This window comes from Phyllopteryx taeniolatus, chromosome 4 (assembly GCF_024500385.1).
Source record: "Phyllopteryx taeniolatus isolate TA_2022b chromosome 4, UOR_Ptae_1.2, whole genome shotgun sequence".
Lineage (NCBI taxonomy): Eukaryota > Metazoa > Chordata > Actinopteri > Syngnathiformes > Syngnathidae > Phyllopteryx > Phyllopteryx taeniolatus.
Window position 1 is genome coordinate 22,403,951 of NC_084505.1, and position 20,396 is coordinate 22,424,346.

Below are 20,396 nucleotides of genomic sequence, written 5' to 3' on the forward strand. Positions count from 1 at the left end.
TCCCAGCTATCGTCAGGCAAGAGGCGGGGTACACCCTGAACTGGTCGCCAGCCAATCGCAGGGCCCATATAAACAAACAACCATTCGCACTCACATTCACACCTACGGCCAATTTCGAGTCTTCAATCCACCTACCGTGCACGAGTAGACTACGAATCTTAAAAGAGTTGGCGGTCATCCCTTACTGTATGTTAAGAGTCATTTATAAACCGTACAGTAGGTTTCTGTGGTTCTCACAAATATGAAAATGTTCCTCGATTTCAGCATTCAAAATCACGTTCATAGGATTTCGACACAATTGAAAGGTATATGGACGCCGGTAACCGTTATTATTCTTGTTTTCTGTAAATTTGCAGCAAATCTTATGATTAGCTGGCTCTCGGCATAGTCCGGAATGAGATGGCTCAAGCGGACGTCGCCACTGAAAAAGATCTAAAGAATGGCCTGTTTAGGCATCAAATTTTCCATCTCAACTAATAAGAAACATACGGGCATTTTTCTACCAAAGAGTCACAGTTTCAGTCACAAATTTGCTATTGATTTACACTAATTTCTGCCTGAAGTCCATTTTGGGCTGTTTGCGACATAAAAAGTGGCATAAAAACGTTTATTCTTACAAACTAGGCCTCATTTTATTTTATTTCAAATGTCTATCCAATGGTATCCTCTATTTTGATCGACAGGTGGTTTGACATTTTCAGTAACATACCCAAGTACAGTTTACGAAGGCTAAGCTAACCAGCGGTCGTCAGTGCTTTCCCACATACATTGCCATATAGCTATTTAAGACATTTTCAATATTCCATTTGAAATAGACATGAAAACCCATCTGTCATTTATTTACAATTCAGGATTAGATTTCCAAAAATCGAATTCTCTAACTTTTAAAGGCTCCGTGCGCACTCTGTTAATGTATCTAGGAGAGTCAAAATATTAGAAAAAGGTGTACACCTGATGAAAACTACAACAATACAAATACTTTTCGATCACTCAAAATAATGACACCGTTTTTCATGGTCATTTTGAATCTAATGACGTGACCAACGGTTCAGGTGACGTCATCGCCAGCAGCGAGGGCAAGTACTGCCACTGTTGCGACAGGTTTCCCTCTGGTGGACAAATAGGAGCATTACAGATGCGCTTCGTAAGGGACTGGCTGATAGGCTGCTGATGAGCTCGAATTGATTCACAATGAACGCGGACAGAGAGAAAATAAGAGTTTTTAAGAAAAGTTTTAATCCAAAAGTGGACTTGGGCCAGTGAACATGTTATTTAATTCTAAAATTTGACAAGAAAAGATCACAACGCCGAAAGAGGAAGTTTCTCCCAAAGGCTCGTTAGGTTGACTCTAGTAAACATAACACAAACATTTCACATTCACACGACAACAAGTTAAGATTCTCACACAAAAAAAAAAAAAAAAAAAAAAAAAAAAAAGTTCCCAGGTAAACATTAAGTTTGTATGTTAATGCTGCCGACTTAATCAATTCTGACGAGGAAGTTCATTTTGCACGTTCCACAAACACATTAACACAACCTGCATAAAACTTTCCCTAAACTGAAAGTAGTATATCTTCTCGGCCATTCATCGATAACCTACTAGTGCGCTGAATTGTCCATGTACTAGCAGACGTTTTGTCATCACAAGAAAGCCAATTCAGCGCACTTGAAGATTGACCATGCCGGAGTAGTTGAGCATTTGACTTACTCGTGGTGTTTTTCCACCCCCACTACTGTAGGACATTTCTGTACACAAATAGAACGAATAGTGCATACTAGAAAAACTACTTTACTAGTCAGGCAAAACTATGCACCAGTTCACATCCACGTGCTGCAAGAACTTCTTGTGGTGTGCAGAATTGTCCATGTACTAGTACATTCTTTGTCCTAACTAGTAAGACAATTCTGTGCAATAGTAGAACTATGTTACCTGTGAGGCAAAACTGTGCATTAGTTCACAACTGCGTGATACTAGTAGTACTAGTGATATAAAATCTTACTAGCAAAGATCTACCTCTTCACTAGTAGTATTAGAAGTATTCAAATGTAAACCAGTGTGCAGAAATAGAATACAGTAGTGGAAGTCAGTATTGAGGGAAAAAAACATTACTAGTAAGACAGTCGTTCTACTAGTATGCTGAATTGTCTTACTAATGAGGACAAAGCGCATAAAGATGGTACATGGACAATTCAGTGCACTAGTAGGATATCGGATAAAATATCAGGTTTTCCATACAAGCCTCAACCAGGCGCAAAATTTGGGAAAATGCCCGCCGCCGCCATAATTCCACTCAGTCAGGGGCCAGGAAGCGCAAAGCCTGCTGGGATTCTTCCACAAAGCCACCCAATCACTGGCTCTCACTTACGCTGATGACTTTAGATTCACAGCCTCATATGACTGCCCCCATTCCACCCAAACAACATCCCTCCTTTCCAGTTTAGACGCAAAAAAGGTCCACTTCTCTGCTCACTCAAACATTTAGCTGACCAAATGTGGAAAAACGGACCCAAAAAAAGTGTAACAAAATAAAACCAGTAACAGCAATTCTACCTGTAAACAAACGGCATACAGACTACAGTACTTACATTTTCTTCATAAACTGTGTTTGATTGGTTGGAGCTGCCTGTTGCCAACAGGGAAATGCAGGTAGTTTGACATGGCGACAACATGTCAATAATCATTATATGTCATATTGACTAGAGGTGACTGTATCTAGTCAAGTCACCCAATCAGTCTGTCAAGGCTCAGCTAGCTAGCGGTCATAGCGTCATGTATGTTAGCGGCCATTTACAAACAGTACTGTCCACAAATTCTATGCTAACTACCTTACTGTATGGTAGTCATTGTTTATCAACAGTACCGTCGGTGAAGGCTAAGCTAGGTGGTGGTCATAGCTTCCTGTATGGTGGCAGTCATATATAAACAGTAGAGTTGACGAATAGTAAGCTGCCAGCATGTCACCACTTGCTGTACTGAGGTGGTCATATATAAACCGCATAGTCTGAGAACGCTACGCTAGATGGTGGTGAAAGCTTCCTGTACAGTGGCAGCCATTTATAAACAGTGTAGTCTACGAAGTCTGAGCGAGCTCGTGGCCATCGCTTCCTGTATGGTAACAGTTGTTTATATAAACACTACCGTCTGTGACAGCTGATGGTCATCACATCCTGAATAGTAAGGTTTTTTTATATATAGTAATTATAACAACAACAATAAGGATAGTATTTTACAAAAGTGGCTATTATGTATGGTCGTGGTCACTTATAAATGGCACAGTTTACAGAGACTATGCTTTCTAGCAGTTAGCACTTCCACTATGATAGTAGTCTTAAATGGTGGAGCCCGTCAAGGCTTAGCTAACTAGCAGTCATGCCTTTCTGTATGGTAGTGGTCAATTAAACAAGGTAAAGCTAAGAAATCCCAAGGTATATAGCGGTCGTCACTTCCTGTACGATAGTAACTTATGAACAGGACAGTCATTGTGGGCTAAGCTAGCTAGCGGTCATCGCTTGTACACTCGCAACAATTCACATTTTTTGAAACGAAAAACCCAAAATATACTTAAAAAATAATAATAATTTAAATAAAAATACAAAAATAAAAATCATGGTTTGACTTGAAATGGGCCTGTTTAAATCCGAAAGTACCACAAAGTGTTAAAAATATTTTTAAACTCTCAAATTACCATGGTAGCTGATGTCAGTCAGAAAGACTCAGCGGCCATTTCACGAGTGACACCTGACTAGCATGAGCTGGTGTACCTACTGAAGTGTCCAGTACGAGTAAACAATAGTACAATATTAAGACAGATTAATAGTTTGAAAATGTCATAGTGCTGGAGCTGCAGGATGAAGGAATTGGCGGCTGCAGCGGCGTCTACAGCGAAACCTCCTGAGATGGCGAGAACAATCTGGCCACAGATGAGGGTGTGTCCTGATGAAACATGGACACATCAGGCTGGAAGTGGCAAGTCTCTGTAACGTGTGTGTGTGTGTGTGTCTGTGAATGTGTGTGTCTTTGTGTTTTCGTTTGCGCATGTGTGTGTTTGAGATGATGTGCATGTTCATGTTTGTACGTTTGTGCTGGTCTTAGTTTGTGTTTGTGTTCATTTTTTGTGTCATTGTATGTGTGTGTGTGTCTGCGCGCGTTTGGGTAAATTTTGTGCGCGTATAGTGGGGATGGGGCGCTGCTGACCTCGACTCGGGACATTGTGAGTCGGTGGGGAGAATACTTTGAAGACCTCCTCAATTCCACCGACACGCCTTCCCATGAGGAAGCAGAGTCTGGGGTCTCTGAGGCGGGTTCTCCTATCTCTGGTGGTTAAAAGCTCCTCGGTGGCAAGGCCCCAGGAGTGATGAGATTCGCCTGGAGTTCCTAAAGGCTCTGGATGTTGTGGGGCTATCCTGGTTGACATGCCTCTGCAACATTGCATCGACATTGGGGACCGTGTCTCTGGATTGGCAGACTGGGGTGGTGGTCCCACCTTTTAAGAAGGGGGATCGGAGGGTGTGGTCCAAGTACAGGGGGAATCACACTCCTAAGCCTCCCTGGTAAGGTCTATTCAGGGGTGCTGGAGAGGAGGGTCCGTCGGGAAGTCACATCTCAGATTCAGGAGGAGCAGTGTGGTTTTTGTCCTGGCCGTGGAACAGTGGACCAGCTCTACACCCTCGGCAGGGTCCTCGAGGGAGCATGGGAGTCCGCCCAACCAGTCTACATGCGTTTTGTGGACTTGGAGAAGGCGTTCGACCGTGTCCCTCGGGGGGTGCTTCGGGAGTATGGGGTACCGAACCCCATGATACGGGCTGTTCGGTCCCTGTACGACCGCAGTCAGAGTTTGGTCCGCATATCCGGCAGTAAGTCGGACTCGTTTCCAGTGAGGGTTGGACTCCGCCAAGGCTGCCCTTTGTCACCGATTCTGTTCATAACTTTTATGGACAGAATTTCAAGGCGCAGCCGAGGCATAGAGGGGGTCCGGTTTGGTGGGCTCAGTATTGCATCTCTGCTTTTTGCAGATGATGTGGTTCTGTTGGCTTCAGCAAGCCATGATCTCCAACTCTCACTGGAGCAGTTCGCAGCGGAGTGTGAAGCGGCTGGGATGAGAATCAGCACCTCCAAATCTGAGACCATGGTCCTCAGTCAGAAAAGGGTGGCGTGCCCTCTCCGGGTCGGGGATGAGATCCTGCCCCAAGGGGAGGAGTTCAAGTATCTTGGTGTCTTGTTCAATCGAAGCTCTCGATTTACCATTCCTACCCTCACCTATGGTCACGAGCTGTGGGTCGTGACCGAAAGAACGAGATCCCGGATACAAGCGGCCGAAATGAGTTTCCTCAGCAGGGTGTCCGGGCTCTCCCTGAGAGATAGGGTGAGAAGCTCGGTCACCCGGGAGGATCTCAGAGTAGAGCCGCTGCTCCTCCACATGGATGGAGGGCTTGTGCGTGCTAGTGTGTGCGTGAGTTTTAGTGTGCGTGTTCGAGTTTGTGCCTGTGTGTGCGTGCATTCGTGTTATTGTGTGTGCGCCCATTTGCATGTATTAGCGTGCTTGTTTGCATTCGTGTGTTTCTTTTTGTGCGCGTCTCTTCCTGTATGTGCATGCATGTTTGCTTTGTTCTTGTGTGCGTGTGCGCTACCTTGTACATTTTCACAGCTTTGTCCCTGTGAAAGTCAAAGTCAGGATTTTTCAACACTAGCCCCACCCTGCAGTGCCTGCCACCATTCAGAGGACTTTTCACCTGCGTGCGCGCGCACACACACACACACACAAACACACACAGAGCATTTTGAGCAAAAAGGAATACTTTGGCGCCCTCTTGTAGCATATCGGTATTGCTGTTGTCGTCATTTTTAGCCCAGTTCTATTTCTTAAAATCATCCCACTGGCCAGGACGCAGCTATGGGGTGGGGCAGAGATTCATGAGAGCTTATACTGTATTTAATCACATTGTCTTTTGCCACACCGCCAAGTGACAATGCTCCAGTCACCCACAGAGACCGTCATTACGCCTCACTTCAAGGGAATAAATGAAATAAGCCGCTTTGATTAGCAGCAAATGCATTTCACTGTTTACACCCACTGGCGCAGACAGACCCTTTCGTTAAATACACTCACTGAGAGCGTCTGCGAGATTACGTCAACCCGGTCTAATCCGCCCCCAAGCAGAGTTACGCCATGCACCGCGGGGGATTTGCGTTAGTCAGGACAATAGAGCTCTTAGTCTTAATGTTAAAACTGTGCATGTTACAGTTCCACTTTAAATAAATGTTACTTTTCATGTACAGTACATTTAACGGCAGTTCAGTTTTACTTTCACATTACTTTTGGGTACAATCAATTTTGATCTAGTCTTCAGAACTGTTTGTTTTGAAACATTTTAGGTACAAGTTTTATTTTACTTTTATGTGCAATACATTTTAACTGAATCATTTAATTAAAGTATACACAGTGTACAGAATTATTTGGTATAGTATTTTGACCATAATCACTTTTAGGCCTATTTCCTAGCTCCCAGCTGGATAAACCTGAATGCTGAATGGATCTAAGCAAAGCTGGGTGCTGTTTATTTGTGTAATCAGTCTTGCTGTGGCATAAGGAGACCAACATCCTCTCCAGCACTGGTGTCAAACTCAAGGCCCAGGGGCCAGATCCGGCCCGCCACATCATTTTATGTGGCCCGCGATAGCAAATCGTGTGTCAACTTCCATGATTCTTACGAAAATCTGTTCCAAATTTTTGCAGTCAATGGTCATGTAATCACCAAATAAAGTAAAGATTAAGTCACTCATTATTGTTTTAAATTTGATCATTTCTGTCCTCAGAGAACGTCACACTTACTGATCAGAAAATCTGACTGTCAGGTTTCCAAGTTTACTCGTATAATCTAATGGCTATAGGCGCTGTGCATTAATTTGGAACAGTGTAAAGATTTTGAGAGAGAAACTACTTGAGACATTTGAAGGGTGTACAATGGAATTTTCTGATTCAGTCAGAATCTTCACCAAGACCATGGTTTATTACTGTGTACTCTCACACAAACATTGCAGCGGTGCTTCCAAGTGCCTTAAAAACACTGATCAATCGAAATATTTTTTGTAGATATTCATAATTTTTTGTTTCAGGAACTAGAGCTTTTGTATTTTTCCATACAATAGTTTCCATTTTCCATACTTTGCCAGACCAGACCTGGAAATTTATGGAATCAAATTCCATTCTTTCCATACTTGTGTAGGAACCCTGCACGCTGGACAATGCTCTATCACATGCATCCAAGTACTCCTCTGCGTCGCTGGCCAGGAAAGCCTTGAAAGACAAAAAACTGATAACATGCCCCCCCTTCATCCCCTGACCTGAACCCAATTGTGAATTTGTGGGCACTTCTTAAACGGGAACTATACGGTGAAGGAAAACAGTCTCAGAACATTGTCTGGAAGGTTGTGGTTTCTGCTGCACAAAAACCTAATCGACTACAAATCAAGAAACAGACCGAATGCATGGAAGGAAGGCTTATCGATGTTGTTGAAAAGATGGTTGGCTATATTGGTCACTTTTTTTTTTCTCTCCATTATACGTATATCAGTTCCTCTCAACTTCTATTGGAAAGTTTTTAGTTCTTTGTTTATAATTTTCACTTAAAACAAATGAAAATAAAAAAGTGAGATGGGGAAATGTGATTTTCATTTAGTTTGTTCATAATTCTGCACACCAATAGTTGCCTAATTGTCCACATATTGATCTTCTAAGAAAGCCTAAACCTCACTTTTACTTTCTTAAATATTCTTGTTTGAAGTTTAATAACATTAACCTAACCTGGATTAACCTAGAGCACTCTGGTTGGTGATTAATGAAAATTATTTTCAAAAATGAGCCTTGCCTAATAATTCTGCACATGGTGTATATTCTATAATTTGTATACTTATGCACAAACGTGAAACTGCATAATTTTACAGTGGCTTACAATAATAGTCAATATACTTTTTCGGAATAAAACCTCTTCCTCGTTTCTGATGAACACGTAGGCCAAGTACGCGACTGCATTTAATGTTGGTCATGATGGTGGTACGCATGGCTTACCTGCTGCATGTTGACATTTTCTCTCTCGCGTTTGTGCGTTGCCCTGGCGACGACGTCCGGCATCAGCTGATCGGTTCGAGCTTTACGCTGGAAAACGAGAGGAGAGTGCCATGTCGACATAACAAGCAGCAAAAGGAAGAGTGAGTGTGTGTGTGTGTGTGAGAGATAATGGTTAGTGCATTACAGCATATCTTAGCACAGACAGATGTAGTACAACCAAAACACCGAAAAATATTTGTCGCAGATTTTTTTTTTTCCCCTCACAACATTCTTCAATGAAATACAAGTGTAAAAAAAATAATATATATATATATATATATATATATATATTAGACACTCTACTAATTTTTGTTCGTCTCTTTTTTGGGATGATGAGTGTTTTGTGTGTGTGTGTGTGCATTTAATGTGTATAGCTGTTTTGGTTGTATGTTTTTGTTCATTCGTGTTGCTTTTTTTATTGTCTATTTTTGTTTTGTATGTCTGATTTGATTGTGTCTGTTTTAGTTTGTGTGCATTTTCTTTTCTATTTGTAGGATTTAGTTTTTGTCTGTTTCATTGTGCTTTTTGTTTGTATTTTTTTGGTCATATTTGTTTGTGTATTCGTAGGCTTTGTTTATGCAGTTTGTGTATTAGTACCTTGTGCATATTTGTGTCCATGTTTGTGTGCCTTTTGTTTATATGTTTTAGTAGGCGGTTTGTTTATGTATCTCGTTTGCATGTTTGTGTAATGGTGGTTTTTTGTGTGTGCATATTGTGATGCTTTTTTGTGTCTGTTTTTAGTGTTTTGTTTGTATATTTTGCATGCGTTTATTTTTAGTTTGTGTGCTTGTGTAATTTTGTGATTTGTTTTTAGTATGTGTGCATTTTGTTTGTGTGTTTCTTGTGTCTGTATGAGTTTTTAGTTTGTGCATGCCGTGCTATATGTCAGTTTTCATTTTGTGTTTTCAGTTTGTTTTTTTCCAATTGAATGTTGTTGATACAGTAGAACCTATCTTTGTAATCCCCACATACCAGGGAAAACTGGACGCATGCACATAAGCAGTACCGTGCACGTCTCTCGACATACAGACAATAATTAAAAATACAAAACAAAAACAGAAACCAAAGACGCTACCTTGATGAGTCCTCCAAATGAGCGAGAGCGCGGGCGCTTCTTGCTGGGCCCATCGTGCTGGCTGGTGGTTGAGGTGGTTTGTTTGACCAACTGCACACACAGAAAATACACAAAGTAATTATAGTAATAAGTATCCTTTGAGTACGAATAACTAGAGAATGAAATTTCTGTAGAAATTGCACGTGTGAGTGCCGACGAACTGGAATGTTGTGGAATGAGCTCAACTGTTCTGCTTTCTGCTCAACAGAAAGTGAGACTTAAATAAAGTGGCTTAAATTGGTCAAGAAATGTGGGAGGAGGTAAATATGTAAAATATCACCTAATTTGGGAATTTAAGGGAAATTTGGGAATTTGATACCATAAATAGTTTTGCACATATCTAGAATAAGCTGAAAAGTTTCAAGTTGGAATAGTTTGAATCAGTCGAGAAATGGGGAAGTAGTAGATAAAATTGTAAAATGATTTTTAGATTAAATATTTGGAATTTTGAAAATGAGGAAAAATATTTCCCCAAATTTCCTGAATATTTTGATGTTTTATAAAAGTTTAAAGTTGTTGAGATTTGTGGAAGGAAAAGTCCTCTTCAGCATTCCCACGATAATACAGGGTGGGCCAAAGGAAGGCTTACAGTTGTTTCACATTTTAGATCAGTGTGTTTTGTTTATGCTCGAGATGCAAAGTATGCATTGTAACTGACAAGGTTGGCAGTGAATGAGTTAAGCGTGTTTGTTAGTTTGATTTTTAAAGTAATTATCCAAATCATAATTCTCAACTGGTATGACTAATCCTACTTGTGAGTCACCCTGTAGTAATAATAACAGTAATAATGATAATAGTAACAGTTTAGTTTCAAATAGGAAGGCTACCTGTCGGACCAGCTTTTTCTTCTTAGCCGAGTCGGGCATGTTGTGGTGCACGTGTCTGAAGAGCTCCTTGAGCGCCTCCTCTGTATACTGCTGAGCGGGCGACGGGCACTGATCCGGAGTGCCCCCGAGACCACCCGCCCGCCGCTTCAGAGGCGACGCCACCCGCCGGCCGGGGCGACTGCTCAGTGACAACAGCTCCAGGTCATCCTATAAGAGAGAGATGTTAGCAACCAAAAACATTTTCCTCTCTCTCTCCTCATTTTCTTCAGGAACGTTTTCAATAGGGCTGGGGGGGAAGCAGTGTACATAAAAATCACAACACGAGTCACAACTAGACAATCCAGTTTGAACTATCTAGCTGCTCATAAACCCAGAACAAACCTTAAAATCTTACATAACCTATAGAGCAATTATGGGCTAGAATTCGTTTTTTGTTTTTTTTTTATAACCCATTTTGTTTTCTGATGTACCCCAGGAAGATAAGCTTTTACTAATGAATAAAGCTAATGGGGATACAATAAAAAAAATATTTATTATAATCATCATAATTATATAATTACAAGAATTATATAATAACAATAATTATTATTATTATTATAGTAGTAGTAGTAGTGACTACAATCACTACAATATCTACAATGTGTTTCGTTTCACACAAGATGTGACCACAGAGCCACCAAAGATGACCATATTCAATGTTTAGGCTTTGTTTGTGACGACTTGGCATATTTTGAGTAAATGATATACAACATGTATTTAACTTTTTGTTCAACGACACCAGTAAAAGAAAACAAGTTTGGCTTAACAAAAAACAAAAATCATGTAATCAAACCAGTCATGCTCATTAATGTAGCATATCCAGGAAAGTTAAACAGCTAACCTGTTTTCTGGGTTTGGTCACGTGAAGTTCCATGTATAGCAGATTGACAGCTGTGGGATAGAGATCCGTGCCACAAATAACAAAAATAGTGGCTAACTGACAACGCTCCCCCAGATGGGTTTGTAATTGCCTATAGATAACATGTTACATAAACAAGTGTATTCAGTATTTAAATTATTTTGCACAAAAACCCCCTTCACATGAGGCTCATCAACAGTATTACTACCATCCTAAATAACACACTAGCACAAACCGACATGACCTCACACATGGGCAAACAAATATGCACACTAGCATACATACTACACAGACAATATAAAGGCATTTACACACAATAACAAATGTTAGGCAATAGAAGCACATTGTAATGCCAAAGTAGATTACACAGGCTTTTGGTAGCTGCAGCAAAAGAGAAGCTAAAAAAAAATCAATCAAATCTCAGTTCCTTCAAGCGAGATGCCTTCAAGGACTGCCAAAAAAACAGGCCATCGCAAACACACATGAAAAAATACCATCAATGAGTTGAGTTCACTCCCACCATACAGTTTTCGTTTTTTTTTAAATCAACAAAATGACAGCTTGAATGATTGTTACAAAACATTGATCAATAGTGTGACATAGCACCCAAACGCCTGTGACTCCCTGACCCGTGCGCTCTCTCTCTTTTTTCTGCCAAGTACTAAAGCTGTTCCTGTGCAGCCAAGCTCCGGTTAACCCTGCGTTTCCCGCACTTGTGTTCCACAAGTCCTGCATGCCACCCAGCTTTTTCCCTACTGCCTGGGCTCTTTCTACTTGTCCCACCTCCCGAGGACCTGTGCTGTCAGACCGTGCTCTTGGCGACAGCACGTGATGATCGGGTGGGGTCTGCTTAGTGTCATACAAGACAACCAATTTATGACACCGTGTCTTGTAATTTGGCATAGCGACCATCGTGAACAACAAGAAAAGTTGTGTAATCTGAGCTCTGCATAAGTTAACACATTACAACGCAAGACAAAGATAATGACACTCAAACAAACAATACCAAGTTTTCGGTGAGTTTCTGCTTATCCAGTATAAAGATTATATATATATTTGTTTAATTAATCGGTTATCAGAATTTCATTCTGCCAAATATTGAATTGGCATTGGCCTAAAAAAAAAATCCATATTGGTCTGGCCCTACTAATCAATACGAATTATTGGGTGGAGGACTTTGATGGACAATCAATACAAATTGATCCGGCTTTGACCGACCTTGCTCCGCATGGCGGTGGTCTTCATGAAGTGGGCTCTGGCATGTTCCCTCAGGTACACTGGGGCCTGAAACACAAAAAGATCACACTAGTGAACGATGTGAAAATATGATGAAGTGTTTCATTTTGTTTCTCTGTTAGTGTTTTTGATTCTTCGTATGTGTGTTTTGTGGTTATTTCCTTTGTGTGTATTGTTTTGTTTTTATTTGCGTTTACTTTTTGTTTTGTTTGTGTTTATACTGTATGTGTTTGTCATTTAAGTTTGTGTTTTCTTTGTATTTTGTGAGTTTGTGTGAGACTTTTTAATATTTCCAATGCCAGTTTCTTTGCCCAATGCATAGATTGGAAAGCAACCTAAAAAATAATTGTTTATATATTATTATATCAGTACCACCTTTTTTTCCCTGATATTGTAAATAGTAGTCTTCCTACAGTCAACAGAGAGACATTTCACTTCTTCAAATCAAAATTGCATCAGTCATTTGCTCTATTGGAGTGCAGTAAGCCATTAAAAGCCTCTTTCAGAAAATAAAACTATGACATGAAATTGCTTCCTTGTCCAAAAATGGATAAATGAATAATCAGTAATCTGGAAGAAAACACAAAAAAACCTCAAACTTTCAAGTGTTGAGTCCAGAATGAAACCCATTGTCCCCAATTTGCATGATTTAGTCCAGTAAATAACACAGAATGTATAAATGTAGTTCAATTGGCCAAAAAACGGTGACGATCGTCAAAGGTACAAATTGATGTAGATACTATATTAGTGATGTGGAAATTACAAAATCAGACAGATATTCCCACCTTTGGGAAGTTCCATTATATTTGCATTAATACAGTAAAAAAAAAAGCAGGGCGGATGCAAATGGGCAGCATAGAGCACAGAAGGTTGACTTCTGTTTACGTGTTTGTATGCTTTGTTTGTGTGCATTTCTTGTTCATCTGTGTGTGTGTCCGCGCGCATATGATAATCACCCTAAAGAGTTTCTGTGAGTGTCTGATGAGGAAGGCCATACTGTTGTTGAGGGGCTTCAGATGGTCTTTCAGGTCGTTGGCTGTCATCTGCAGCAGGAGACACACAAATACACACACACTTTGACTAACATACAAAAAGAATATTGAAAAATGTGTGAATCTAATGAAGTGTCTTCTGAGTAGGGTTGCAAGGGTGTGCTTTTCGGTAAATTGCCATGAGAATTTAAGATGGGCAATTTTGGAAAGATTCCAGGTTGGAAACTCTCTATGGGAAGAATGGGGGAAAAAACTGGGAATTCAATATATGTGGAACCTAACCTGACCAATCCCAGGAAGCAGCTTAGCCGACTTCCTATGTATGCTACGCTAATGCGAGTATGACTATTATCTGATGAAAAGTTTTTTGGTTTTTTTAAAGTCGAACTTGCTAAAATTTGGTTTTCTTTATGCCTGGTGTCTTCGGACAAAAATGATCCATCCCTCCATTTTCTATACTGCTTATCCTGGACAAAAATGAAATATATATTATTTAGTTATACAAATATATATAAACACAAACGAAGCCTAAACATCAAATATTGTCATCTTTGGCGGCTCTGTAGTGACATTTTGTGAAAAAAGAGACAATGTTGACATTTAAAGTTCTTATGGTATTTTGTCTCGGTCCCATTTGCCAATGACCCGAATTGCCGAATTGCAGTACCTTAATTTCTCCACCCCCCACTCCAGCGACAGTGTAACTGAAGCACACTTGTAACTCAAAGTTTGTCTCGCACTTTGGGGCAGTCATTAGTCAAGGTACCAATGTACCTGCATGAAATTTGGTTGTATTAGTCAAGATCATTTCGAAATTAAGAGCCAACCTTTAATTTTGTAGCTTTCTGGTTCATTCCCATGGAAACTTTCCAACTTTGAACATTTCTGGAATTTTGCAAACCTACTTCTGAGTGTACGTCTTACATGTCGTGGCCAGAGCACGTGTGGGGCAAACATGAGAGCCAGGTTAAAGGCGGACATCTTGTTGGCATCCTGTTGCTTGGCGGTGTGGTACAGGAGGTCCAGCAGCAGCTTGAGCAGGGAGCGGTTGGCCGGCGGCAGGAGGAGGAAGAGGAGCTGCAGGGCCTCAGTCTGACGCTCCTTGTTGGGCGCCGATGTCTTGTTGCCATGCTCGTCCAGCAGCGTCATCTCTGGAATAACAAAGGGCATCAAGTCTGTGTTTGGAATAGTGCTGGGGGAAAAGGGGAGACAAATCTAATAACTTGGCTCGAGCACACATCACCACTCTTCTGCTGCCCTCTTACATGTCCTGTCCTATTCTAACATACTTCTCTGCCACTCGAGACCTCCGCGCGCAGTACCACAGTTTGTCACTGGGTACTCTGTCATAGGCGTTCTCTAGATCTACATACGCTCCTTTGACTTTCTCTGTACTTCATCAACACCCTCAAAGTAAATAATGCATCTGTGGTACTCTTTCTTGGCACAAAACCATACTATTGCTCGCAAATACTTGTCCTGCGTCAAGCCTCCACTACTCTTTCCCATAACTTCATTATGTGTCTCATCAATTTTATTTCTCCTACAGCTCTGCACTGGCCATTATTATTATATCAATAATCAATAGGAGAATTGATCCTAAAAATATTCGATAGTGACACCCCTCCTTTGGAATCATTCCCTGTGTCCTAATTACTATCCAGGGACTTTTATATCTAGGACTAGATACGGAACTTATCAGTGAAATTAAAAATATTTGGAAAAAAAAAAAAGTATCAGTTTGAACATCAAATATCTTGTCTTTGCAGTGTATTCAATTGAATACAGGTTAAAAATTATATGTAAATTATTGTATTTTGTTTTTATTTACGGTTTACATAACTTCCCAACTTCATTGGAATTGGGGTTTGTAGTACCATGTTGTTCCGCAACACGTCAGGCAGCGTTGACGTCTACGAGAAGGTTTATAATTACATAACATTCATGTAAATTTCTGCTAGCCTGTCTATGTTGTTTCATACCATGTTAGCATTAAGCTATTGGACTTTCATTAGACAAAAATGATATGGTTCGGTTTTGTGGTTAAGGGCTATACAAATAAACTTGACTTAATACATCCATCCATCCATTTTCTGTACCAGAGTGTTTATTTTCCTTGTAAACTTAAACTGGAAGTAACAAATAAACAGCTTGAAGCAAGCACGTTTGACCTCTTATTTGGAGAACTATGGGAGTGATATTTTGAGAGGCGCTAAGCGGTGTTTTAATAAGTTTAATGTTTAAAGTATTTGGGAGGAGTAAAACTAGTTTAAAAAATGTTTTTTTGTAATGGGGTATCTACAAGTACATAATAGATTTTCACTTATGGCGGGTGGGCCTGGAACGTATCCACTGCAATAAATTCACTATTCCACAACACATGGGGATCGAATTCCTTACAAATCATTCAGTCAACATTGATTATTATGAAGATGTGCGCATTGGTGTAGCCGTGTTAAGCCCTACCAGCGATCTTGAGGTGGGCGTGGAAGTGTCTGTGCGTGAGCAGGGGCTCGGGCAGTTCCCCCAGGAATGCCTTGAGCAGTGTGGCTGCGTCGTTGGGATGGAATCCTCCAGACTGCAGGTCCACGTCGGCCCCACTGGTCAGGAGCTCCTTCAGGGCCTGCTGCCGCACACTGTTGCCCGGAACCCGGAACAAACCCTCCACATGCAGATCTGGGCAGGAATAAAAGAGGGTAAACCAGGGCTTACACTGAGTGCAGTGACGCATTGTGACTTAAGTAGGACTTAAGGAAGGAAGGAGGAAGGCTGTGAATAATATACATATATGTATATATGTATGTGTATGTATATATGTATATATATGTGAACTTACTTTTACTGAGGTATTCAATGAGCCGGTACATGTGAGACACGCCACTCTCTGACAGCGCAGTCCCAAACATGGCGCCTTTATCTGGGACACAAAAACACAGTCACTCACAAAATGCTCTATTATTGCAATTATAATGGGCGTCAGTTATCTGCGGATTTTCGCAATTCGTGGTCTGCCCCCGTCCCAATCACCCCATGAATAGCGGGGGTCCACTGTACATCCTAATGTACTCTCCGGTTACTCTACAAAGTTCATCCTCCGTCACTTATTAATTTGACATCCCACCAAATGTTATTCTAGATCAGGGGTGTCAAACACACGGCCCGGGGGACAAAACCGGCCCGCTAGGAAGTACAATCTGGCCCACAGGATGAATTAGAAAGTGAAAAAATACACAAGACAATGTGGTTGTGGGGAATACGGATGATTTTGAGAATTTTTGTGCTCACAAGATAGCTCCAAATTATTACTTTCATTACTTTGGCCTAAGCAGAAAAACAACTAATGGGGGAGTTTTTCAGAGGATACACACACAAAGAAAAAAAAAAAAATATTCAGTGAATACGCAAATTTACAAATTCTAACCAAAAACAAAAGGTTTGTCTCCAACCTTTGCGCTTGAGGAAGTTGAGCGAGCGGAAGAATCCGGGGGTCTTGGGGCCCTCCTCGCCGAGGAGCTGGGAGAACTCGGCGCCAGGAAGGTCAATGAGGCGAGTGATGTTGCTCAACACGAGCTCCAGGAACATGTCGGCATTCGCGTGGCGGAGCTTTTCCACAAAGTAGTCCGGGTTGAAGATGACGGCGCGGGACCCTCCTGACAAATCATCCTGATGGACCACCACATTGGAGTGCCTGCTTTTGAAGGAGGGACATCACACACAGGATTGTTAGCACTTGCATACTGACATTTGACAGCAAAAAAAATACAAAATTGCATCCTGAAATTTGATGACTTTGCCCGAAGTGACCCAAAATACACAAGAATGAAAATATTTTTAAAGTGCCATTCTTTTGTACGGGCACTACAAAGTTTGTAAGCACTGAGGCTGTTCTGCTTCAAATTTGACCCATGTCTACTGAAACAGATTATAGATTTACCAGTGAGTTTTAAATGAAGGTAAATGGTGGAAAGTTTAAACTACAAATGATATAAATATATATTTTTGTTTATGGAACAGCGTTCACGGGGAAGTTTAAAGTCTTCAGAGCTTGCTGTGTTCCCACCATATTTGCACAGGTTCTCGCAGCAACATGCACCTGTTGGTCTTTGAGGGGGCATGGGGGGAATCTGGAAACAGTTAAAGATCAAGATCAAGACCAAGACCAAGTCATGTATGTGTATCTTTATAGGTGTTCACAGGAGCTTTTGAAACAGTCCTGAGAACTGCGTGTATTCCTACCACATTTTTACAGGTTCCTGGAGAAACATGCACTTGTTAGTCTTTGAAGGGTCATGGGGCTCGAAACAGTTACTGTATTGTACATTATGTGCATTTTTAAAGAACTGCGGGGACGGTGTTCACAGGGCTGCTTGAAACAGGGAACTGTCTGTGTTCCCACGAAAAAAAACATTCACCTGTTGGTATTTGATTAGGTCATGGGGGAATCTTGAAGCAGAGGAACAATAAAACAGCACAAGAATGATCATACAAACTAAACATGAGGAACAGAAGTCATAGCGTGCCTTGAGATGCGCGAGATGTAAACCAGCAATGTAGCATAATAAGAATAAACAAAGTATACTGTCAGTGTATTCGATCAAGAGATATACTGCAAGCTCATGATGCTACCTGCGTATAGTAGGCATGTGTGTATTGGCGGCTGAATGGACCTCGAAAGTGGTCACTCAACAAGCCACACTCTAGATCGCACATTTTGAATGGTTGTGGAACCGCTGTTTTCGATGCTCCACTGCGTTTTTTACCTTAGCACTATACACCTACTGATGACATACAACACGTCCTAGTTTTAATCACGACTTTGACATTTCTCACAAGAGCAAGGACACGCTTTATAAGACTGAATTTCAATTTGACAAACCGCCCTCAAAGCCTTTAGACGAGTAAGGCTGTTTTTTAAAATCCATGTAACAGGATTTCCTAAATATTTTTCTATGTTTCTGCCAAATTTGATGTAAATTGGTCGACAAAGAGACACACGTTTTCGACTCACAACTGGCCAGGTCGCTTATGATGTTATCCGACCTGCCATGATGGCTCTTTTTTTTTATCTGTCACTAACAAGGCTCATTTTATGAATTGTATTAACTGCAAATGCCTTTTAACTGTGCCATGAGAACCTGGGTTCAGATCCGGCCTCGCCTGTGTGGAGTTTGGATGTTCTCCGCGTGCCTGCGTGGGTTTTCTCCGGGTACTCCGGTTTCCTCCCACATCCCAAAAACATGCACGGTAGGTTGATTGAAGACTAAATTGCCCGTGTGAGTGCGAACAGTTGTTTGTTTATACTGTATGTGCCCTGCGATCGGCTGGCGACCAGTTCAGGGTGTACGCCGCCTCTCGCCTGAAGATAGCTGGGATAGGCTCCAGCATGCCCGTGACCCTAGTGAGGATAAGCGGTACGGAAACTGTCTGGATATTTATTCCCTGCCATGTATAGTTACAATTTATGAAGTGTTTGTTCATTCTCAGCTCTTAATTTAAATTTTGTATACATGGCACCCATATAAAAATGATGTACAGCAACTCATTACATAGCCTTATTGACTGTATTTTACTACATTTATATTACATTACATTTGAACAATATATTACTTGATTAAAAGGAGGTCTTCAGATTATTTTGTGTTGAAAATTTCAATTGAATATTCATTGTTGCTTCCAATTATTTTTATAATCCCGAGATTTACCCATTTATGCGTCACGCACCGACTGGAATTAATAAATTGATTAGAAATGATTAACATCATATTTATATGTCTATTTCTGTGTTTTGCCAGCTTTGTAATGATGCCACCCTTTTGTCAATATGGTAAAGAGTGAATAAATTATGAACGTTGAAATCTCGGATTCAACAACAACAACAACAACAACAAAAAAGGTTACACTTAAAGTCTCGCGTTAAGACGTTGGCCAGAAATTGGTGCTGTTCCACCGGTTTTAAAAATTCATAACGGTCTGAATATTGATCACAGGAAAATGATACTTATATCACTGGAATCCTACTCACGAGATATATCTGCTCATGCTGGTCTCGTGTAAATCAATTCAACTTGTACATTTTACACACATACCTACTGTTAGCCTCGCAGCTAACGCACGCGAGTGACAGGACAGCAGCGGTCAGGCACTCGTAGTGGCAGTCGTTCGGGTATTCGCGCTCACGGCTCGAGTGTTACACGTTCAGCTTTAGGACACGATAGCGTGGGATCCTCCGTCGACGGGAACAGCAACGGTACTTAGGTATGTGGGCACGGAACCTTGTTTACCTTGTATTTGGCGTAATTTCGTCGGCGTCCTGACCCGCAGCCATGTTCACTCGCTTCGAATCCGCCGCTGTTATTCCGCAGACTCCGCCCAAATCTTCAGCCATTGGTCAGTTGCCGATTAAGGGCGTGGCGAGAGTGGGTAATGGTTGGCGCGCACCGCTGTGTGATTGGTCAGTTTAAATTTGCTAAAACAACAAACTTTAATCAATACAGAAGCAGTCTTGCGATCTTCTCTGTACAATAATTTATGGGATTCACTCAATTGATCCTCCTCGCCCACAGTTTCAACTGGATTAGATTTTTTTTTTGGAAAAAAAATGGAAAGAAAATGAACCTTTTGGGAAATCAGTTTTCAGATGCAGACAGAAAATTCAATGCTCTTTCACATGTTACATTTAGATTGCTTCCAATGAAGCGTGATGTAGGCCTGATGATGATGTAGACACGGTTTAACAAACACGCAGCAATTCTGACTACATTTGACAGAGATGTAACATGTTCAAATTAGATTTTTGGTGTTACATTTAGAGTAGATTGCTTCTAAATGTGTAGTCTGGTTCAGATCTGGATTAAAACGCATTTTGACAAAGACACAACAAATCTGATAACACTTGACAGAGGTTTAACTTGTTAGATAGACTTTTGTGTGTTCCAATCAGATTACTTTAAAATGCTTGAACAGGATCATAGCTGGATTAAAACATGGTTTGACAAAGACAGAACAAATCTGATGATTTCACAGAGGTATGCAGTAATGTCTTCGATAGACTCTTACGTTTTACATGACAAACTTTACAAAAGGTTAAAAACGATTTGAATGTTAAAAAAATGTAAACCAATAAATAAGTAAATAAAAAAACACGCAAGCACAGGGAGAACATGCAAAGGGGCGGGGGATTGAACCCCGGTCCTCAGAACTACGAGACTTTTTGTTGGAGACCAG

The 20,396-nt window shown here is 40.9% G+C and overlaps 1 protein-coding gene across 3 annotated transcripts; it reads right to left on the reverse strand.

Moving 5' to 3' along the window:
- Positions 1 to 588: 588 nt before the first annotated feature.
- On the reverse strand, positions 589 to 19,535 carry LOC133476787 (rho GTPase-activating protein 19-like). Of its 3 annotated transcripts, none has more exons than XM_061770647.1 (12): positions 19,454 to 19,535; positions 16,619 to 16,863; positions 16,009 to 16,089; positions 15,639 to 15,848; positions 14,097 to 14,323; positions 13,137 to 13,223; positions 12,163 to 12,228; positions 10,047 to 10,253; positions 9,181 to 9,270; positions 8,067 to 8,153; positions 5,629 to 5,730; positions 589 to 3,934 (listed from the first exon to the last, which is right to left on the reverse strand). In XM_061770647.1, the coding sequence occupies exons 1-12, from the start codon at positions 19,495 to 19,497 to the stop codon at positions 3,878 to 3,880; spliced, it is 1,503 nt and encodes a 500-aa protein (XP_061626631.1). In that variant the 5' UTR covers positions 19,498 to 19,535; the 3' UTR covers positions 589 to 3,877. The 3 variants fall into 3 exon arrangements, with proteins under 3 accessions (XP_061626631.1, XP_061626632.1, XP_061626633.1); XM_061770648.1 differs by having other exon boundaries at positions 16,619 to 16,860; positions 19,454 to 19,524; XM_061770649.1 differs by lacking the exon at positions 19,454 to 19,535 and adding an exon at positions 19,259 to 19,445.
- Between the last annotated feature and the right edge of the window lie 861 nt (positions 19,536 to 20,396).

Bases quoted from the DNA above. Each gene is read 5' to 3' on its own strand.
- LOC133476787 (XM_061770647.1), bottom strand. From the start codon at position 19,497: ATGGCTGCGGGTCAGGACGCCGACGAAATTACGCCAAATACAAG. The intron at 14,324-15,638 runs GTAGGGCTTAAC...TTGTTATTCCAG, and splicing joins CGCCCACCTCAAGATCGCTG to AGATGACGCTGCTGGACGAG. The intron at 12,229-13,136 runs GTGATTATCATA...TTTGTGTTTCAG, and splicing joins ACTCACAGAAACTCTTTAGG to GCCCCAGTGTACCTGAGGGA.